We start from the raw sequence: 23,934 nt of genomic DNA on the forward strand, positions 1-23,934 counted from the left end.
CATGGAGCTGGAGGGGGTTTGAGCTAGAAAGTCCTCTGATCATTCTTTCTCTTAATTCTTGTGTGAAATGGGATATAAGCAAGGAGGCAAAACGCAGGAAGAGGTCCTGCTCTTTCTTCTTGACACATAATCCCTTGTTGAAGTTCAACATTCTTACTATTTCCAGATTCACCTCTCCATTGTGGGTGGGAACTTTATCACTACTACTTCCATTGTCCTGAGGCTGCCCAGGTTGCTGGTAGGTAAAGAGGACAGCGTATTCTGCTTAGCAAAGAGACATACAACTGTTTGTGTTAGTTTTCTTACTCTTTCAAGAGTAACAACAATTAACACTTAATAGTTTTTCCTGTGTGCCAGGCATTTTCTATTCAGGTTGCATGAATTATCTTTTTTAATCTGGCAGCAGGATAATAAGTAGGTATTATTATTATTACTTGCCTTTTACAGAGGAAACTGAGGCACAGAGATATTAAGTCAATTGCCTAAATTCACACAGGTAGTAAGTGGCAGAGCCAGACTTTGGTCCCAGGCAGTCTGCTTCAACATATATGGTCTTCAGCTGTCATTAGCTACCTGAACACACAACACACATCCACACATACTATCGTACAAAGCACCAGAAACGGTATTAGCCCAAATTAGAAAAGCATATATGTATAAACATTTTTGTAGTCTCACATACAGACTCATCGGTACTCAGATTTACAAGCCCACTGAAATAAAAAGCCCTCAGTTATCTAAGTATAAAATTTTGTTCCACAAAAACACCAACTTATTTTATTAATTGTTTTTACTCTGTGCAATGAAAAATCTTAGGATTAAAGAGGTAAATCCTGCAGTTTCTTCTTACAAAGCTAGGCTAGAGGCCATATTTAAAGTAATTGAACACATGTTTTCACTTGAAAGCATAGAAACTTGATCAACTGTGGATGGACAGTTTCACTCTAAAGATGAAATAAAATGAAGCAGGGCAAGAATAAAAACCGTAAGAGGTGAGTGGAGAATAAGAAAAGATATGAAGAAGACACCAAAAAATTAATAATGTGAAAGCAAAACAAGAAGAGAGAGAAAGGTGGCAAAAGAAGGGAACATTCAAAGAATGAGCCTGTCCTTGTATTGGTGCAAGAGGGCAGTCCGGGGACACATATCAGAGGGTGGGGGACGCGGCAGTCAGCTTGCACACACATAGGTCAGAGATATCAGAAATACGCCAAGCCTAGAGGGCATGCTCAATCTTGAGGACCTTGTGCTATGTTCAGACCCCTCTCTAAGTATGTATTAATATGTCTCGATCATTTAAAATCTGACATGTCGTTTGAAGTTGAACCTTTCTGAATCTTAAATTAGTTGAGATTGCCAATGACCATCCCCAAACGCTATTCTATATAAATGAGAAAAAGCAAATTAATGTGTTTTTACAGCTTTCATTTAAATACTTGCAACACACACACACACACACGACACACACACCCTTCTCTCTGAGGAACTCTTGAGTCAGAGAATGAGAACGAGCGACTGCATTTCTTTTTCAAGTACACATCTAGGTTTTGTTCCAATCGAATGACACAGGATCTGGCACTGTATTTAGACCTCTTGCTCCAAGATTTTGTTTTAATTTTAAACAAGCGTTCCCACACAGGGACTGAAAACAAAACAGGAAAATGTTGCTTAAGTTTTCCTTTGTGTTGTTATTAAATGTCTTTCAAGTGTACTGATTGTTCTATCCTACTAATGTAGGTCATTGTACCCTCAGTTGCTTTTTTTCTATTCGGAACTGTCTCTAACAGCTCTCCACAACAAGGAAGAACATGTTAGTTTCACAGATATTTATTTTTGGTATTAGCACATTATTTTCCCCTTCTCTCTATAACTTGAGATTTTAGTACTTCCTACTAAGTAGAATTTGCCATAAAGTTTAAATTAATTTTTTTGCATATCAGCGTGTGGTTTTCACTTACTAAAATGCTTAAGTACTAAACCTGTCATAACTAATTTCATTTATTGTGATGTTAGTAAGACCTTAGGGGTTGGTTCTTTTCAGAACAATTGGTGCTTTAGCCTTCGATTTTTGGACAGGTTCTGGTTCTGATTTTGATTAATGTAGAGCTTTGCTTCCATTTACCAGGAGGTTCTCTACTGATATGGATCAATCCCAGGAGATGTTGATGAGGTCTGCAGCTATCCCTTGCCTTAGTGATCCTCTGTGCTTTAATATACTTCATTCTTGCCCCTTTGCAGGAGGCCTGAACACCATCTGACCTGGGGGTGGGTCCTGAGTGGTGACCTGGGGCATGGTAAACAGTTTACCCAAGGAAGTCTAGAACAGATAAAACTAGTGGGATAAACCTGACACAGATTCAAGAAGAAAAGCCAAGAGGTGGGGAAATTGAACAAGCTAGATAATTCCAGAGGAGCAAGAGCAGGATAATAGAGAGAAATTGAAGTTAAAATACTGGTGTCAGTCACAGACAGGTTTGGAATGGAAGTAAGGCAAATAAATAATGGAGAGCGTGTATGGAGAAGATTGTCTCACCAGTGGTGAGCTTAATGTTGCTAGAAGTCTTCAAATAGAGCCTAGATGACCAGCTATTATTCATTCAACAAATGCTTACTAAACCCCTGTTCTTTGAGGTAGTGAAATGGTGAGCTGAGGAACTCAGCCAAAGAAGTCAGACTAGAATCAGAACACATCTTGGCTATATGAACTTAGCCATCCTTGTTAAAATTTCAATGTCTATTTTCTCTTCTTAAAAAAGGAGATAATAATTGCACCAATTTCATGAGGTTGTTGTAAGCATTAAGTGAGTTAATACTATTTGAGTTAGTACACACAGATTATATGCAAGAGTGTCTGGTATCCAGTAAGTACAGAATCATAATCACTATTGTTTTTATGAGTAAGCTCCTGTATATTGCAGAGAAATTTCTGAAATAGCTATGAGGTTGGAATAGGTAACTAATGATTTATTCTCTTAATCTATCTTTGGTTGAGACACACCCAGAATGAAATTTGGAGCAATGCAAATGTTGGAGGAGAGTTGAAAGAATTCTTCTTCTGGTGATTTTTCCCTCATGGTCTGCTCTGGAGCAACTCCTCTTAGATTCTTTTCTTGCTGTGAATTTCAGATGATATCTATATCCCTATATCGTCTCAGCTGGACAGCACAAAGATTTAGTAATGACACCTGCATTTGATAAAATTTAAATGAGACGCTCCCAAAAGAGACTGAGAAAACCTATTTTGACAACTCTTTTATCCACACAAATATCGTATACTTTAATGGGAGGAAGAAAAACACAAATGATAAATGAAAAATTCACAACTTGGAGTACTTTTAAAACTTATTATTTGAAAATAATTATAAATTTTTAGAGAGATGTAAAATGAGGTCATGTGTCAAGGTCCTTTTTGAGGGAAAAAAGCTATTTACATTTAATAATTATTTCCTTTTTTTGAAACTTTCAGGAACTTAATTGTCATTGTTTCTTTCATACATTATGACCAGTGGGCTCTTCTATTCAGTTATGATGGATTACATGTCACTCATCTGGACATGTTTCAGATGAAACTAATCTAAGATCAAAGGGCTTAGAATTAAATGCTTTGCTGGATTGCTTTGACTTGTACAAAGCAAGAACACCACCAGAAGCTTTTTGAAAGAAGGACCATACCAATTTCGAAACTTTGAGAAAATTGGAACTCCTAAAACAGCTAAGACTTTACTTCTATTTTTAATCTTTCCAAACCACTTAGCCTTTCTGTATGTTAATTCCATAGGATTTAAAAAGCACTGCCACATGAAATCTGGTATTCGTACAAAAAATTAAATAACTCTGAATAACTCTGATACAGAGAGTTAGAGACAGAGCGAGAGAGAGAGAGAGAGAGAGAGAGAGAGAGAGGTTCTCTTTTTTGACCAAGAGAGAAGCTACACAACCTTTGGAGCACAATATTTTAACTAGTTTCACTAAGAGAGGAGAAAAATAAAAACATAAGATGACAGATACTCATTGAAGAAAACTGATTTTCTTATTCTACTGTAGTTTATTAATGACCATTACTTTGGCAGTGATGAATCTCTGTAAATATTTCATGGAAGGAAAAGTTTTCATCCAGGAATAACAAATTCAAGAATTGTAATTCTAAAGAACAGGAGGAAAGCAATCTAAGTTTCAGGGGCAATTGGAGCCAAGTAGGTGTCAGAAAGGAGATATATTATGGGAGTCGGAAAGACCTGTTAAGACTAAGCTCAGGGTACAGGTGTCAGTGATACAGTCATATTTATTAAATAGTTCATTAAGCTGACATTTCCTTATATTCTTGGAATAGATTAGTTAAGGAAGTTAATGTCATTCACAGTCTTTGACATTTTATATGTTAAAATATTACTTTTCCAGCAGCACAGTAGTCATCAACCATGGAAGTATAGTAGTTGTTTTGGTTGGGCTTATAAACTTCTGATGATAGTGTGATGTTTATTAAGGACCTTCCAAGATAATTCAGTACACTACACTCTGCATGAAAAGAAAATCTTTCCAGTTCTGTTAAGTAGGAATACTGAGGCACCTAAGGATATACAAGTATATTGCATTATTTTTATATTCAAAAATGGCTCTATTAGTGACTTAAATAATTTTTGGATGATTTATCCAAATGTTGGGGCTACAGGAATCTGCCTGTAATGTTTTGTAGGTACTTGAATTATTACACCTCTAGTGAGATTTATTGAATTATGTCAAATAAAATTTATGCTAAAATTCTTGACGTACATCCAATAAATGCAATTAAAAATATAGGTGAAATATATACAAAGTCAAAATTTAAATGACATACACAATTCAAAAATTGTGAATGTTTGAAGAAAGAGTTAATTCATTGGAAATTCTATCACAGTCTATAATATTTGGGCACTGTTAATGATTTACTCATTCAACAAATAATTATTGAATCTACTAGATGCTACTCACTATATTAATCACTAAGACTATACTGTAAATAAGACAAAGTTCCTACTCTCATTGAGCTTACAGTCTAGTAGCAGATACAAGCAAGTAAATAGGCAGTGATCACAGTGGAGCTCAGAGAATTCATAGGAAGAGCTCCTAGACAGGACATGCAAGTGTTCATGGAAGGAAGGAATTGACATCTTAGCTGAGACCTGAAAGGTATAAAGTATATCTGTGCTAATGGGAGCAGTAGGGAGACATAAAACACGTTTGAAGGTAAAGCCAACAAGATTTGCAGAAAAGTTGGATGTAGGAAGAAGGAAAACAAGAGCAGGCAAGCATGACTCCAAGTTGTTCGTCCTGGGTAATAGAAAGGATAAAATTATTTAATGAGATTGGGAACACTGAGGGTGAAGAAAGGGAACTCAGTTTGAGATATAAGTTTGAGGTACCTATTAGACAGTCGCATAAATGGATCAAGAAGGCAGTTGGATTCTGTATCTGGACCTTAGGAGAGATCAAGCCTGGAGATATAAGTGTGGGAGGCATCAGTATAGATGGTACTTAAATCTGTGAGCTTTGGTGGGATTGCTAAGTGAGTGTGGATAGAACAGAAGACAAGGCCAAGGACTGGGCACCATGGTACTCCAATATTAGAAAGTTAGGGAGGAGAGAAGGTATTAAGTAGAGAGGGAGATTGGGAATGGGTAACTGGAGGCAAAAAAAGACAGTGTGGTATCCTGGAAATCAATGGAGTAATAAGTTGTTTCAAATGCTGTTAATAGATCAAGTATGGTGGAGACTGAAAATTGATCATTTAGAGGCTCCTGTTGACCACCCAGAGCCAGAGTCAGAGCCTTTGTTCGTGCTGTGCTAGAAACACAGTGGCAAATTGGTGCACTGTCACCTTTTCCTAAGCTTCATACAGATCACCCCCTTTCTCCAAACGTATGCTTTCTTTTTTTTTCCCATGCTGGGTAAAATACAAGTGATTAGGTTCATTTTTTAAAGTTATCGTTGTGATCTTATTCTCCCTCTCTGAATTAATATCACATTAATCATGATTAGATTTAAGAGGTTCCACAAGTCTCAACCACTCATTTACATACATGTTCTTTGACCACACCTATAGATAGCTGATCTCATCCTATACATATGAAAATTATTGTTCTATCCTCTGGTGTCACCTTACTTTCAAATTGTTATACCAATTTCATTGACACACTTAGAGATTGATAAAGGGGATTTTAAAATGTTCGTCAAGTTGTCAACTCCATCCACTTCCACTACTCATTTCAAAGTTTCTTATCCTTATTAATGATCCTTAAGTAGCCTTCATTCTCCCATCCATCCACTCAGTAAACTTCTATCATTGGGGAGGCTGTTAGGAATATAGCTTTTCCAGTAATCTAAAGCAGAGGTAGTAATATAAATAGAAAAACATAATAATAAGGGGCCATTATACATACTAGAATTTCGATTATTTGCTGCATAAAACGTCTTTAAATTATATTCTAATTATCAAAGTAAAAATACCATAGAGGCCCTCAAATCTTATCCATCTGCAAGGGAAACATGATTTATATAGTACCCTTACACTAATAAAAATAATTTATTTGGATGAGTAGAGTGTAATATTGATTTAGTCGTAAAAAGAGATGATCTCTCATGAGTTTTTTTTTCTCTTTATCTATCTGTGAAAGTTAATTTCAAAGAAGAGTGTAATTTTAAAATCTAAAAAACCGGTGGTTAATCAGGCTGATATTTTCAGTTGGAATAAATTCCTTTGACAGCATGAACATGTATCCACTAACATGTCTGTAATGGAAGTCATTTCAGAAGACACTAGACTGCCACAGACTTCCCACAGCCTCTCAGCAAGACAGTGGTGGTCTTGAGGAATGATACTTTTCATCTTTTTGAAGATAGACACCCTCCAGTTGTTACCCCACAGGAAATCAGGAAGTATGCTAAACTATCCCGTGGAGTTGGAATTACACAGCGAGGTTCCAGTGGAAATATCTTATCCAATATTATGATTTATTTGGAAGGAGAGTTTTTTTAAAAAGGAAAAAAAAATGATGGAAATAAGCTGCACAAAACATGGCCAAACAGCTGTCTGGTTTTCTGTCTCAGAAACAGCTTGGGACTAACTATGCTCACAAGATCTCTTGGCGGAGTCGCTTGATGAAAATACAAAAGCTGTGAAGAGAAGTATTCTTTTGCTGAAGCCTTTCTTTAGCGATCATATAGTTTATTAACGTAAATGAGAACATGTTCACCATTTTTTAAAGTTCCTGTATGTTTAAATGAGGCACTTACTGATTCCATGTATAGCACAAATACAGTTCACCATAGCATTAATGCCAAATAAACCTTAATAATTTTTGGAAAACTTAATTCTAGACATGGTCTGATTTTCTCCCTTCAAATAGCATTTTTAGGAGCAGTCAAGTAAGAGCTTGATAAGACAGAAATTTAGCATGAATTCAAGGGCACTGGTGAATTTTTGGATGCCAAAATTAATCTGTAAGGGGAATTCATTTTAATTGCTTCATACATCTATTTATTCATCCTTTACCGTTTAATGGATACCTTCTTAAGTAATAGAGACAACTTGACTTTAAACACATTTCTGGCTCACCTGTTAGATGCCAGAACTGTGGAATATGCAAGATCTGTCTTACTCTTAAAATTTTCTACATCAGATGGGGAGGATATTCAATATTTGGAGATTTATTATTTTAGAAGACCTTGTATTTTATCATCCTCAAAAGTTGATTTAAGTGAATTTATTCTTTACTAAGTATCCAAGGTAGGTTCAATTAGCTGGGACATTTCATATTTTTATCATGAAGCATTTTGAGTCTATTCTTTGTGGCATCAGAATTAGTTTCTCATCTCAGAGATTGCTGTATTTATTCCTCTAGTGACTCAGTAGTTTATTGGCAGTCAGTTTGTAAAATTCTCTCAGGGATTATCTAAATGCAGAATGTTAGGAATGGAGACACGTATTGCCTCTGCCGTCAAAAAGTGTAATTAACACAAATGATATATTGTCTTGCAAAAGTGGATGAAAATTCCAGTGGGTGACCTCAAGTCACAGTTCCCAGTGCATTTACAGACTGTTGTGTTCCTTAATAGCTCCCAGCCCAGCACAGGACTCCTTTCTTCTTTTTCTTATTTTATTTTTAACATCTTTATTGGAAGATAATTGCTTTACAATGGTGTGTTAGTTTCTGCTTTATAACAAAATGAATCAGCTATACATGTACATATATCCCCATATCCCCTCCCACCCTTCCTATCCCACCCCTCAAGGTGGTCACAAAGCACCAAGCTGATCTCCCTGTGCTATGTGGCTGCTTCCCACTAGCTATCTGTTTTGCATTTGGTTGTGTATATATGTCCATGCCACTCTCTCACTTCGACCCAGCTTACCCTTCTCCCTCCCCATGTCCTCAAGTCCATTCTTTACGTCTGCATCTTTATTCCTGTCCTACCCCTAGGATTTTCAGAACCTTTTTTTTTTTCAGATTCCATATATATGTGTTCCATACTGTACTTGTTTTTCTCTTTCTAACTTACTTCACTCTGTATGACAGACTCTAGGTCCATCCACCTCACTACAAATAACTCAATTTCGTTTCTTTTTATGGCTGAGTAATATCCATTGTATATATGTGCCACATCTTCTTTATCCATTTATCTGTCGATGGACACTTAGGTTGCCTCCATGTCCTGGCTACTGCAAATAGAGCTGCAATGAACATTGTAGTACATGACTCTTTTTGAATTATGGTTTTCTCAGGATATATGCCCAGTAGCGGGATTGCTGGGTCACATGGTAGTTCTATTTTTAGTTTTTTAAAGAACATCCACACTGTTCTCCATAATGGCTGTATCAATTTACATTCCCACCAACAGTGCAAGAGGGTTCCCTTTTCTCCACACCCTCTTCAGCATTTATTGTTTGTAGAATTTTTGATGATGGCCATTCCGACTGGTATGAGGTGATACCTCATTGTAGTTTTGATTTGCATTTCTCTAATGATTAGTGATGTTGAGCATCCTTTCATGTGTTTGTTGGCAATCTGTATATCTTCTTTGGAGAAATGTCTATTTAGGTCTTCCACCCATTTTTTAATATTGAGCTGCATAAGCTGTTTGTATATTTTGGAGATTCATCCTTTGTCCGTTGATTCATTTGCAAATATTTTCTCCCATTCTGAGGGTTGTCTTTTCATCTAATGGTTTCCTTTGCTTTTTAGCCTCCTGTGTGTGCGTACACATGGGGGGTGTGTGTGTGTGCGTGTGTGTGTGTGTGTGTGCAGTCCAAAACTTACCACTCAATTTCAGTTTCTTTAACAATTTTCATCTCATTTGATTTATTGCATAGGTAATAATGCATTTACAAAGTACAAAAAAGTGAAAGTAGTTCTTCCTGTCATTATATTGAGAGTTTCCTTATTCTTTTGTAAGGTACATATAATTCACTGTATCGATGTATAATTTATTTAACCAGTCTCACATTGATGGATATTAGATTGTTTCCAGTCTTCTGCTATTACCAAAAAATGTGGTGGGAATTCAATATAGTTGTACATTTCATTAATTTCATGTTAATTAGTGATATATATATATCTGTAGGGTGATTCCCCAGAAGTGGAATTTCTAAGTAAAATATTCTGTGCATTTGTAATTTTGACAGTTATTGCTAAATTCACCTTCATAAGGGCCTGTGCCATTTTACACTCACACCTGTAAGTATGTGAGGATTGCTGTACCTCTTTAGTCTTGCCATCCAGGAGTATTATCAATATTTTAGGATTCTGACAACCTGAAAAACTGGAAAAGGTTTTTAGAGTGGTTTTAATTAACGGTTCTGTTATGAGTGAGGCTCACTATCTTATCAAAAGTTTAATAGCCATTTATATTTCCCTTTCTTTGAATAGTCCTCTTACATCTTCTGTCTGTTTTTGTGTTGTTGGTATTTTTTCTTGTTGATTTATAGGAGTTCTTTAGGCATTAGAAAAATAATTCCTTTATCTGTGATAGAAGTACTTCTTATTTTATCAAATGGTTTATTCCGCATTAGAATTCTCTGCTCTCATGAAATCCCTGTTAGAATATGTGGGCCCCATGCCTCCAAATTAGCTTTGGAGGGTAATTCCTTGACCTTTTCTCCACTTTTTACATGGAAAATGGCATGGTTAGATTTGATTTCTTCTGGTGTCAATTGTGCTAAATTATTTTCCTGAAAAAATTACCATCCTGTCCAGGTTTTAATATATTTTCATAGAGTATATTTTTCATAGAATGTGTTATATCCTTGGTAAATTTTTTGCCTTCTTGATCTATCAATTACTAAAAAACAAACAACAACAACAACAAAAACCAGCTTATTGAAATTTCTCACTGTGCTTGGAGATTTGTGTAGTTTTTCTTATAATGTGTCCATTTTTGCTCTCCATATTTTAAGGCTATATAATTGGATACTTTCAAGTTCAGAATAAAAAAAATTAAGCTCCTGATGGTTTCTTGCTTTTGTCTGATATTTTGTAACTTTATTATACCAAGTTTTCTGGTTTCCCACTGTATACTACAGTCTTAAATAATGTTAGGGCACAATAATTCTCAGAAAATGAATGACTGACAAGAATTTATAGAAATCCTAGGAAACTCAAGTAGATGCACTGCCTTGGAACAGAGAAATATGGGTAATGCAGTATATACAACACACCTGAAATATAAGCAAATAAATTGCATGTATATGTACTAAAGCATTCATAAAATTTCTCAATTACTTCGCTGCATTCCAGTAAGTAAATATGAACCTGTATCTGCCTGACTGACTGGGAGAAAGGGAGCTTAACTTTATTTTTCTAAGAAAAATTAAAACCAGATATTTAACTTTTGGTAACTTTAATTGTCAAATGATTTCCCACCTTGCATAGATTCACATCTCTTTGATCAATGGGAGACCAAGTGCTGATGATCTGTCTCCTGAACTGCTGGAATTTACCTCCGCCCGCTATATTCGCCTGAGATTTCAGAGGATCCGCACCTTGAATGCCGATTTGATGATGTTTGCTCACAAAGACCCAAGAGAAATTGACCCCATTGTCACACGAAGAGTAAGTTACAATGAATCATTCTGGAACTTGTGAATGATATTGCACCCATCGTTTTAATTGTCTGTTAAATAGTTTTAAAAGATATCTTTCAGTGAAGGAGTGAAAGACTTTGAAATTCCACAGACCTTCCTTTGTTTAAATCTAAGCTCTGCCACTTATTAGATGTGTAACATTTATCAAACTTTTTAACATTTCTAAACTTTAATTTCCTCTTTGGTACAATGGAGATCGTAATGCCTAGATCATTATCTTAATTTTGAGGCCTAAGTTAGTTTTTCGACACTTTGGGTAATCCATACTACTATTATAATTGGCTTTGGGGGGGGGGTTACTACAGGAAGAGAATGGGCTTTGAAACATTTTTGGTTGCAACGCACACTAAGAAATACATTTTATATCATGACTCAGTACACACACACACACACACACACACACACACACATCACATGACATCTTGATAACCTTTAATGTGCATAGATCAGCTGGTGATGTGGAAATGCAGATTCGGATTCAGTAGGTCTAGGGCAGAACTGAGAAACTGCAATTCTAATAAATTCCCAGGTGATATGGATGTCACCGTTCTGTGGACCATTTTGTCTAATTAAATAATTTAGTTTTATGCTTCATTAATGAATCACAAGGCACTGCTAGTTCAAAAGAGCGCTGCTATAGGAAAAAAGTGATCATATATACTATTTTATTTTCCTTTATGAATTGAATATCAGGAAAAAATGGTCATAGCATCCTTTCAACAGATCATTGAAAGTAGGAGCTACCAAGTGTTGTTTTCCAGTGTTAAACAGGAATTTGAGAGATTATGACATAGACGATCAACCCAAGTTGCTATGAGTGATAACTGTTCCCTCTCCTATCCACGCCTCACCGTATTCACTGGTTTACTCATCTCCTTTATATGCTGCTACACAGCCAAGACACTATTACCAAGAGAGTCAATTCAGCAGTAAATCCATAGAACAAATATATGCTAACAGCGGAGGAGAAAAGAGGATTGTAGGGAGAAACTGAGATTGTGAGAAAAAGCATCTCTCTAGAATGACCCTACTAAGGTTAGACGGTTGCCACGAATTACCAAATTGCTGAACCGGCTGGCTGAATACCGAAGGGTGGTACTTTTCACAATTCCTGAGTACCCCTCGCATATTTTCTCTTCTCATTACTTAACTTACTCACACCTAACCTCTCCATCATGGCAAAATAACTTTTAAAGTTTTATTTTCCCCATGCAACACGTGTTGGATGTGTTAGTGCCCTTATTTCCAAACCTGAAATAATTTTACCTTGTCTTATATTTCAGTATATTGTAAATTGTTTTATGCAACAGTAATCATTATTTTTCACCAATGTTTAGATTCTTCACTTGTTAAAAAAAAGATTTTTAATTATAATTTTGGCATGACTTAAAAATGCACACCAAGGAAGACTGAATAATTTTGAAGTGAAATTTAATCTTTCCTGACAGTATATCTATCAAAGAAAAAAATCAATGGAAATAAATGTGTTCTTTTTATCATCTTTTGCAGAAAGCAGAGAGGGGTTAGGGTGCACATCTATTATTTATAACTTCATTGTACATGAGCCTTTAAAATAGTGCAGTAAAATTCAACATATAAATGTGTTTTTTGAAAGTACTCAAGTTCTGTAAACACTACATATAAATTTAAATATATAAAAATAGGATATTGAATTTTAGCTCCTCTTCATGACACAGAAATGAAGCATTGCACATTTATATTTAAAGCAAATTTCCCAATTTTACAAACACCTACAAAACTACTGTATTAGCTTTCTGAGCAACTATCCCTGTTTGTATCTGTATTATAAGGTGATGAAGTTAGTGAAAAGCAGACTTTTTTATGTCTAAACTACACCTAAACTCCCTTGCAAGTTACAATAGTGTGAGGTCTAAGTATATCAAGTAAGATAAAGTAACAAAAATATTATAAAAGATACTATACATAAATAGCAAAAACAAGCAAAAAGAATTTTAAAAAGAAGTGAAGAAAAGAAGTAAATTGGAAAAGGGAATTTGTATTCAGGGAACTTTGTGTCTACCTACTTATTCTCACTAAATGTGTGGGGGTTTTTTTTAGTGTAAATAATTGGAATAATAGAACTGTCTACCATAAGATGGTTATTTGGATTCCATAAGGTAATATGAAGTACTCTCACAACTATAAAATGCTATATACAAATTAAGTAAAATTTTTACATAGTCCTGCTCTGTAATTACAAATGATCTTTTAAAAATAACTGAGTAGATGAAAATAATTAGAAACAGTCCTGTTAACTCAGATAGGAAAGTAATTGCATGGATATTTTAACATAATAATGAAAAAAAAGTATTCTGCACATCTAGTTTACTTCTCACATTATGTTAAATCAATCTTATAATTAATTTTCATTTTCTTCTTGATATGGTTAAGAAATGTGTTGTTATGAGCACTATTTCCCTAAATTTGTTGATTCTTTTCAAATCCATCGAGTAAAACAGTCTGCGTATGATTCACGAACACTGATGTTCCTATAATGATAATAAAAAAGATTTTCTTTCTTTCAACTTTTATGAAGAATTAGTGCCCTTGCTCCCCCGCCCCATAACAATTTGCTCTCAATAATAAATACTCCAGCATGGAGTATTTGTACTGTGCAGTCCTTTGTACTGTCTGTAAGAAAGAAATTTCTAAAATGCCCACCTAACATAAATTAGAGGTATTCTGTCCCTGGGCTATGATTTCAATGTGAGGAGTTACTGGATACTTTTGTGAACCTTCTGTTGTTCTCTAGTGCTTCAAACTAAGGATACAAGCAGAAAGCCAAGTTTTTAACTGAATGTTCCCTTTTGTTGCTTTCACCTTGCAGTAGTCTTAATAGGATTTCTCTCTGGATTGCTTTTTTGCAGTATTACTACTCGGTCAAGGATATTTCGGTTGGAGGGATGTGCATCTGCTATGGTCATGCCAGGGCTTGTCCACTTGATCCAGTGACAAATGTATGTATATTTATAGGATGCTTTGGTAAAATGAAGCTCTGAACTGTAAAATGCTTCATGAGAAGCTTTGCTGACAGGGACGCTGTGAATGGGTGTCAGGCCCCCACTTAACAGAAAGCCGTGCCAGGGTGAAATAGAGCTGGCAGGTAGGATGATAGACTTTGAAGGCAGCCATCACAGTATCAGAAAACAAATTAGTTTTCTTCCAAAAAGGCTCCAAACTGGTCTATATATTTTGAAACCTTTCTAGCTATGACAGCCAGCTGTATGATTTAGCTTTAAAGAACTCCTGTCATCAATCAACCTGACCCTTTCTTTTAAGAATTTTCATCAAAAAAATTAATGCAAACAAATGAAAAATGTACATGGAAGTAAATCTAAATGACCATGGAACCGGAGGCTGAGGTAGGACAGGGGCAGGAAGGAAGAGAGTATTCAAGAGAGCTTGAAACCGCCAGGTCAGAAAATGCTGGAATGGTTTTGGGTTGAATTTTTCATTAATGACAATGGACTAAATGAACATAACCTAAAAAAGAAGATGAATGAGCATCTGTTTTTCTCAGTCATAAATAAACTGGTGAAATAGAAAATCATCCACTTTATAGTGTATGGAAGAAATGTGTTCAATAGTAAGATCAGTGAATGTAGCTACATGTGTAAAGATTTCTTTTCCTACTAAAACTGTAATGCAAATGGTATTTCTCAAATAGTATTAGTTTTCTGACTAATGCATCATAGTATTACCTCCTCGGGAAGATTCAAACCCCTGGCATACTTTTCTGGGCAAGGTTGTGGTCCTGCTTTCTTCAGAGCGTGGGCACTGTCTATCAGGGGTATTGATGAGCAGTATTTCCCAAGCTTTGAGAGATCAGGTGGCAGCTTTGGAGGGCCAGTTCCATGTGATGAAATAAGACTGTACTCAAAACACACACAGACAGGAGATTCAGGCTTGGGGTATTAGATTTCTATTCTATCCATGCCCCTCCATGCCTAGGAATCTACTCTTTCCCCTCTTCCTACACCAAATGTTAATTGGGAATCCTTAAAATGGATACATCCCACCCAGAAGACCTGTGGATCTCAGGAATCAGAGAAGGGATTCTAGTCTTCTAGACTACTTCCAGCTGGTCCTCTTCTCTCTTCTGTGTTTGAGCCCAGTGATTCCAGAGCCAGCCTGGATCTCCCTCCCTAAGCTGGTGTTGATCAAATATACCCACTCCCAAGGCTGGCACCTCTTCCTTCCCAGACTGATGGGAGTTTTAGATTTTGGTACATAGTCTTGATGTTTCCTTTTCTCTTCATTCTGCCTTTCAGGGGAAGCCCCTCATTTACGGTTCCAAAGAATGCTGAAAGTATGCTTTTTCCCCATTTTTTGACTAGAAATCCCGCTGTGAATGTGAGCATAACACGTGTGGTGATAGCTGTGATCAGTGCTGTCCTGGATTTCATCAGAAACCGTGGAGAGCAGGCACTTTTCTGACCAAAACTGAATGTGAAGGTATGTTCTGACAAGCCAGCACCATGGGTAATTCTTCCTTCCCTGGGACACAGGTGATATAAACATGTGCTGATTTCAGGTGAGCGCATATTTCCAGTTCATATAATTTATCCAAGACAGTAGCTGGTAAGCTCTTTTACCCTCCTGTTTTAGAGTTTTCAAGTTTTTTTTTTTTAATTTGACAAATATTTACAAAACACCCACGAATTTACCACTGTGTGAGAATAATGAGAAATAGATAAAGCATAGGATACACTTACTGTCATCAGGGGTGAATCTGAAGCTTACGGCATAATACATATATACAAATGTAAATAAACATTCAATAAAGCCTGCAGGGTATAGAGATTAACCTTCTAAACACGTATGTTTATAAAATGGTTCTGAAACCAGTATAGCTCCAGATCCTTCTGCCTGTTCCCTTTGTAGTTCCTCCCCTAAATAGCTCAGGTAAATAGTAAATAGCTTTTGAGTACCCATCATCTAATAAATGGAGAAAAACCAGAGGGAAGAGATCAGACCCTACAGGTTAGAGTCAGTTTGTTATCTGGGAAAGAAAGGACTCTGATTCATTAGTTATACTTATTAAAGGGTAGTGTTTGGGGGCAGTAGCTGGGAAGAATAGGAGAGTAAAACGTAACAGAGAGAAGGCAAGAAGTCAAATTTGTGGAGAAAGAATATTTATTTTAATAATAGGCATTAATATTTTAAATGTGTGGTTTCACATTAATAACGGTATAAAATGCTACTATTAGAAATGGTATCAGTGACAATCATTAGCATAAACTACGCTATAGTAATTATTGGACAGTGACAACCAAGAAAAAGCCGGTAATGAAAAACCATAAAACAACTGGCTATGCAAACATTTGCCAACAAATACTCATTTATACTTTAATATTATCACTTTTGAAGTTTTCCCTGAAGGGAAATACCCAAGAAAGGTAGCAGATGACTTTGTAGCCTAATATGGCCAACTGTCCCAACACAGTGACAGGGAAGCTAGAGAAACTTCTGTTTCTGGAGATCTGTTCAGGCCAAGACGAGACCTAAAAACAAAGACTTCTGCTGAACTATAAATCCGAACTAGCCAGAAAGCCCAATTCTATTGAACTCAAATATTAATATTTTAGTGAATCAATCCTAATCACATTTTTTCAGTTCAGTAGGTGTATGTGGTCACCAAAACAGGCTTGGTAGCCATTTTAAACCAATACCAACCTTATGTATTTATTGAATAAAAATATCATGTATCATGTGTCAGACAAGATACGTCCTTAAAATTATTGAATTGTAGCAGACTTTAATCATAAAATATTCCCCAAACATAAAATACATTTTCTTTTCAGTTTAAGATTCTGCCTATCCTATCAATGTCTTGAGTCCCTTCATTTTCTGCACATATCTCTTTTGCCTTTTGAGTTGTGTCTGAGTGCTTGTGAAGATATTTTGGTTTAGAAATCACTCGTTGATACTGAGATGTATCTGAGGGAATGGGCCACCACTACCCAGTGTTGTAAGGGGGTGGGTAGCAGATGCCCAGCCCTTGTTTTTTATCATCTGCCCCCAACCCCATTCCTGACAATCCCTCAGGATCTCCACAGCTTGTCCCGACAAGAGCAGACATTCATTCCTAAGACTGAATTTAAGTTAAAGGACACCATGAATATCTCTTCTCAAACTTCCTTAAATTTAATTAATTTCTCTTCGGCTTGTAGAATATCAACAGTCACACGTGGAACTTTTGAGCATTTGAGGGTAGGGATTCTTCCTGTTGTCTCTAACATTCTATCACAAAGTTATCATGATGTAACGTTAAGTGGCTCTGCAGAATCCTTTACCGCTCTCCACTTGTGTGTATGTGTTTAAACAAGGAAACAGAAAGGATGGATCAGACTTATTAGCAACAGGGATGGACAAAGCAACACAGAAGGAAATTTCCACTTGCTGCTATATACATTTTTATAAAATAGTGTTATTATAAAACAGTTTTATCTTTCTTTGTGGAAGAGATGGGAGGTTGTATTTCCAAACTGAGAAAATAATTTCTTTTTTTGAAATCCACAAATTAAAGATAGGGGTCTTAACCATAAAACCTTGTATAAATATTGTGCTTTTGGCAATGTACACATTCGTAAAAGCTTATATGAAAATTTTATTTTCCAAGTTGAATTGTGTTCCGTTCACCTCTTAATATTTAGAAAAATCCTGCAACGTGACAAGTCCCTCTATAAAATGAATAACTGCCTTCTAATTCATTTGAATTTAATTTCGACTTTTATCAATCTAGCTTATTTGAGGCAGCTTATATCTCTAAAGTGCAAAGGATATGTATTCCATTGCTAAGCCTGTACTAACAGACAGTTTCTATCATGTGTCTTGGACATTCTGTGAAATAACAAACTGCTGATGACAGAGTGAAAAATGGCTCTTTGTGAGTAGGTATTATCCATGTCCTCTAAGGCTATAGATGAAAGCTGTGCAGGCCCAGGACCTTTAAACAGCAGCCAAGGCTGTGGGAAAGGGCCCTCATACATGGAGTGTGAAAAGGACTGCTCCTCAGGCATCAGTCTTTACCTGCATTAGCTCATGGTTATAAGTACAGTCAGCAATACTAGTTCTAAATAATGTGAGAATAAATTTGTATTCCTCTGTATTTCCCTCTAGTTGTACTTGTAGCAGAAATCTTGACTATTTCTTGCAATATAGTTTTACAAGATTTTTGAGAATTCTTGTGCATTGTCCTAAAGATATAAAACTGCTTATGATGCCCAGTGATTTATATTTGTGATTACATGTCCCCTAGAATACATTTTGAAAACTCTCCACTAATATAGCAAGAGTACTATATCTTAAATAAAAGCCAACAAGGTGAAGAAGATATTTGCAACAAACAAGAAAAGGAGATAATATCCTTACTATATAAAGAGATCTTCCATAGCAATAAGAAAATATTCAAAACAACCTGTTAAAAATGAGCAAAGATCAAAACAGACATTGCTCAGGAAAAAAATATGATATAACCATATAAAGAAATGATCACACTTATTTATAATTAAGGAAGTATCCATTAAAACAATAATAGTACTTTTTTTAAAACTTACCAAAGTGTTCATTCATTCACTCAACATATGTTTGAATGCTCACCGAATGGAAAATGTTGGTAATACACAGTTTTGGTGAGGCTGTGGGGAAACAGTTTTATCCTATCTATCGGAGGGAGAGTAATCTGACATAGCATTTGCAGAGGGAATTTTTTCAAGTTAATTAAAATTAAAATTTCCCATGCCCCTTGACTAGAAATTGCACTTGCAGGAATTTAATCTGTAGATGGACTTGGATAGCTGTACAGGACGTTTTATGCTCCTTGTCTTTAGTATCCAATTGCTAATACCACTGCTACTGACATTTACAGGGCTGAGTATTTACTGTCTCAGGCGTTCTGCTAGATGATCTGCATTCTCACCACAACCTAAGAGTTAAGTACCAAAATGATGCTAAGACTTGAACTGTCTCCTCAAAGTCACTCAGCTGGCAAATGGGGAGCCATCTAACACCAGACCCCCACTCCTAACCCCGACCTCCATTGCCCTCCTGTTAGGTACTCAGTGTTATTAAGGAGAAATCTGGAAACAATGTAACTGCCCACTATTAGGCATCTAATTAATCAAGAAGTACCCAGTGTAGCCTTAGGGAAAACATAATACCAATAGAGAAGGAGCCATGCTATTTACTGTTAGTAAAAAGATAGTTCAGAACAGTATATAAATGTCCCCTTTTGTGGAATTAAAGAGCTGTGTGCCGCACACAGGCCCGTGCACGTGCATACACATGCACACATATGCACACACGTATAGATGTGGAAATCAATGCAAGGACACCTAAGAAACTCAACATATGAGGAAAGACATTGCATAGTATATTTTTTGCCTAGTTGCCATCCTAAAATAAATTCTACCCATTTTTCAAAGCCTTACCCAATTCTTCCTGGGGAAGTAATTTATCATTCCTCTGAACGCCTGTAATGTGATATGAAAAAGAAAAGGAGAAGAGAAGGGGGTTACGAAAACATAGAGGATGAAGATGAGGGGAAGTGGAACAGGGAAAATCATTTGGGAACTTATTTGTAACGCATTATGCTAATGATTTTACGTGCATTTTAAATATCCCTACCTAGTAATTACTACTGACCACTTCATGTTTTATATGGAAACTGAGCCTTAGTGAAATGAAGTTCCCTACCTCACAGGACTACTAAGGAGTGAAGAGGACACCCAAATCCAAGACTGGCACAAAATAGCGTGATCTCACCACTGGGCAAACCAGCTCTCATCTTGTCCTGATACCTTGGCACTTATCGTACAGCTTTTTCTTATCAGATAACTTGAAGGGATTGTGGTAGTGGTTAGCCCTGCAGACTCTGGAGCCCGACCTCAGAGTTTGGCTTACAATACTGACTTGGTGAACTTTTACTAGTTACTTCACTTCTCTTTGCTTGAGATTCCTAATATATGAAAAGAGGTTGATAGAGTCTGTAAGTCACAAAACTATTGGAGAATTAAAATCAGTGGTAATAAATATAAAACATTTAGAACAGAATGTGGCATATAAAAAATCCCTAGGTTTTAGTTATGATTAGTAGTAAAAGAAAGGAATAACATTTGACTCTTGAACAACATGGATTTGAACTGCAAGGGTCCACTTATAGGCGGATTTCTTTCACTAAATGCAGACAACAGTGCTACAGTACTACACAATCCGTGGTTGGTTGAATTGGGGGATGAGAAACCAAGGACAGGGAGGGCTGGCTGCAAAGTTATACTCTAATTTTCCATTGTGCAGAGGATTGGTACCCTTAACTCCTGCATTATTCAAGGGTCAAGTGTATATACTAAGCATCCTTTTTACCCATAGTATCTAACATAGAGGTTCACATATAATAATTATTCATTACAGATTACATGGATGTTAATCATTCAGTACCATACTTCAGTAATTTGTCGTAATAGGAAATTGTAGGGTGAATTATATGACATATCAGTTTTATAAGATAAAATCAGTCAAATATTGGCAATGTCGTATGCTTCAGCTTAATTTATGTTTTAACTATTTCAAGTTCCATTAAAACGTGCAAATTTATTAACATGTCTAATAAATCCAAGTACTTTCTAGATACCTTTGTATTGATTATATATATATACATATATAATGTAATATAATTTTCCATATGGTATAAAAATCTCTTATGTAACAAAATATTATTTTTAAGTATATCTGAAATTAATGTCTATAAATTTATTTTTCCCTAATGTAGCCTGCAATTGTCATGGGAAAGCTGAAGAATGCTATTATGATGAAAATGTTGCCAGAAGAAATCTGAGTTTAAATATACATGGAAAGTACATTGGAGGGGGTGTGTGCATTAATTGTACTGGAAACACTGCTGGCATAAATTGTGAGACATGCATTGATGGTTTCTTCAGACCCAAAGGGGTAAAGTATGCTTTTTCTTTCATTAAGTGTTATTTTGGCTTTTTCAGACAGAGATGTATTATAGGGAAAAATAATTTTGATAGCTTCTCTAAATAATTGGACTTCGAATTCTCAAAGGTGACTAGAAATATTTCATAGTAGAAACTGTATAAATCTTTCAGGATGTGATATAAAATATTTCCATCTCTCCAGAAAGTCCCATTGTACCTCATTCCAGTCAATCACCACCCCCAGGCAAACTCTGTTCTGATTTTTAGAGCATAAATTAGTTTTGCCTCTTAGTGAATTTCCTAAAAAAGAAATCATAAAGTACATAAAATTGTTGGTCTTCCTTTCACTCAATTTAACATGTTAAGATTTATTCATGTTGTACACATCAGTAGTTATTTCTTTTAAAAAAAATTGCTAAGGAGTAGTCCTTTGCGTGAACATATCTTAATTTTTAATCCATTCTCCTGTTGGTGGACATTTGGGTCATTTCCAGTTTTTGGTTAGCTCCTATAAAACAGTTTTATGTGAGTCTTTTTGTGGTCATGTGTTATTAACCTTGTGTAAATATCTAGGAGTAGAGTACTTGCTTCATAGGATAGATATATGTTTGACTTTATAAGACACTGCCAACATTTTGTCAAGTTAGTAATACTGTTTTACATGTTCACCAAAAGTGTATGTAAATTCTAGTTCTTCCACATTATCTCTGTTATTTGGTCTTGACTATCTTTTTGAATTAGCCATTCTAGTAGATGTGGGTGTAGTAGGTATGGCAAGTGGGTACTAGGCAATCACTAAGTCATTCCCATCAATGCTTGGTGCTACAGCAGATCTTCTATTATGAATTTACAGCAGATCCCATGGATTAAATTCTTATTTTAAGTGTTTATTGGCTATTCCTATATCTTCTCTTGTGAAGTATTTCTTCAAGTCAAGAAATTGTTCTTTTTTATTCTAGAAATGTTATAATTTTAACTTTTAGGGCTGTGGCCCTTCTCAAGTTAATCTTTGTGTAGGGTATGAAATAATGATTGAGATCTATGTGGTTCATCTGTTGTTCCAGCACCATTTTTGGAAAAATACTTTCTTTTTCTCTTTTAAATTGTTCTGAGGCAGTTTTTGAAAATCAGTTGATCTTTTGGGTCAACATCTGGAGCCCCAGTTCTGTTCCATGGATTTATTTGTCCATCTTTGTGCTAATGGCACACTATCTTGATGACTTTAGCTTTTTTTTTTTTTTTCTTTTTTTTGCGGTACGCGGGCCTCTCACTGTTGTGGCCTCTCCCGTTGCGGAGCACAGGCTCCAGACACGCAGACTCAGCGGCCATGGCTCACGGGCCCAGCCGCTCCGCGGCACGCAGGACCCTCCCGGACCGGGGCACGAACCCGTGTCCCCTGCATCGGCAGGCGGACTCCCAACCACTGCGCCACCAGGGAAGCCCGATAACTTTAGCTTTAATAAAACTAGAATTCAGAAACATATGTGCACTAACTTTATTCTTCCTTTTGAAGATTGCTTTGGCTATAGTAGTTTCTTTACATTTCCATGCAAATTTTAGAATCAACTTCTCAATGACAGAAATATAAGTTGGGATTGTTGTATAGAATCTAAATGCAAATATGGAGAGAACTAACACTTTAACAATATTGAGTCTTCCAGTCAATGAATATAGTATATCTCTTCACTTATTTCTGTCTTCTTTAATTATTCATATCAGTGTTTTCAGTGTAGAGATCTTGCATGTCTTTTGTTAATTTGTTAATTTTGTATAATTTCCTTCTGCCTGAAGAACTTCCTTTAGCTTTTTTTTAAAATAGGGCAAGAATTGATGGTGACAATTTCTCTCAGGTTTATTTCATCAGAAAATATCTTTATACTACCCTTATTACTGAAGTGTATTTTCATTACATGGAGAGAGATGTTTGTTTTTCTTTCAGTACTTTAAAGATATGGTATTTTCTTGGGCTTCCCTGGTGGCACAGTGGTTAAGAATCTGCCTGCCAATGCAGGGGACATGGGTTTGAGCCCTGGGCCAGGAAGATCCCACAGGCCTCAGAGCTGCTAATCCTGTGAGCCACAACTACTGAGCCTGCGTGCCACACTACTGAAGCCCACGTGCCTAGAGCTCGTGCTCCACAACAAGAGAAGCCACTGCAATGAGAAGCCTGCTCACCAGGACTAGAGAAAAGCCTGCATGCAGCAATGCAGACCCAACACAGACAAAAATAAAATAAATAAATTTATTAAAAAAATAAAGATACAGTATTTTCTGGATTTCACTTATTCTAATGAGAAGGCAGCCATCATTTGCATTTTTTTTCTTCTATATATAATGTGTCTTTAATTCTCTGACTGATTTCAAGATATCCTCTTTTTATTTGCCTTTTAGCAGCCAAAACATGTATTGGCAAACTATGACCTCTAGATAAAATTTGGCCCATGGCCTATATCTATATGGACTGCAAACAAACAATTTTTTTTTACATTTGTAAAAGTTTGTTAAAAGAAAAAAAAGAAAGAGGCAGAGGAGAAGGAGGGGAGTAGAAAAAGGAGAGGAAGGGAAAGGAGATGGAAAGAAAATGAAAAGAACAACAAAACAATTAAGGAAAAGAAAAAGAAGAACAAGATGAACAAGAACTAGGTGGAAGAGGTGGAGGAGAGAAGGAGGAGGAAGAGAAGAAACAAACCTTATGTGCCTTACAAAGCCTACAGTTTTAGTTACAGAAAAAATGTTCCAATTTCAGAATTGGACCATGTGTATCTAAATGTGGATTTCTTTGTGCTTACCTTCTTGGCTACTGAGCTTCATGTAATTATAAATTGAGATTTTATACCACATTTTGGAAATTTTAAGCCA

General features: G+C 36.0%; 1 protein-coding gene across 1 annotated transcript in view; it reads left to right on the forward strand.

Moving 5' to 3' along the window:
• Nucleotides 1-23,934, forward strand: part of LAMA2 (laminin subunit alpha 2) — a 602,802-nt gene that overhangs the window by 247,894 nt on the left and 330,974 nt on the right. The window contains exons 5-8 of the mRNA XM_079939315.1: nt 10,905-11,084; nt 14,005-14,094; nt 15,475-15,592; nt 20,907-21,085. Of these exons, the coding sequence (XP_079795441.1) occupies nt 10,905-11,084; nt 14,005-14,094; nt 15,475-15,592; nt 20,907-21,085 (567 nt within the window). The remainder of the gene's footprint in view (nt 1-10,904; nt 11,085-14,004; nt 14,095-15,474; nt 15,593-20,906; nt 21,086-23,934) is intronic.

The sequence above is a fragment of the Stenella coeruleoalba genome (genome assembly GCF_951394435.1).
Source record: "Stenella coeruleoalba genome assembly, chromosome: 12".
Taxonomy (NCBI): Eukaryota; Metazoa; Chordata; class Mammalia; order Artiodactyla; family Delphinidae; genus Stenella; species Stenella coeruleoalba.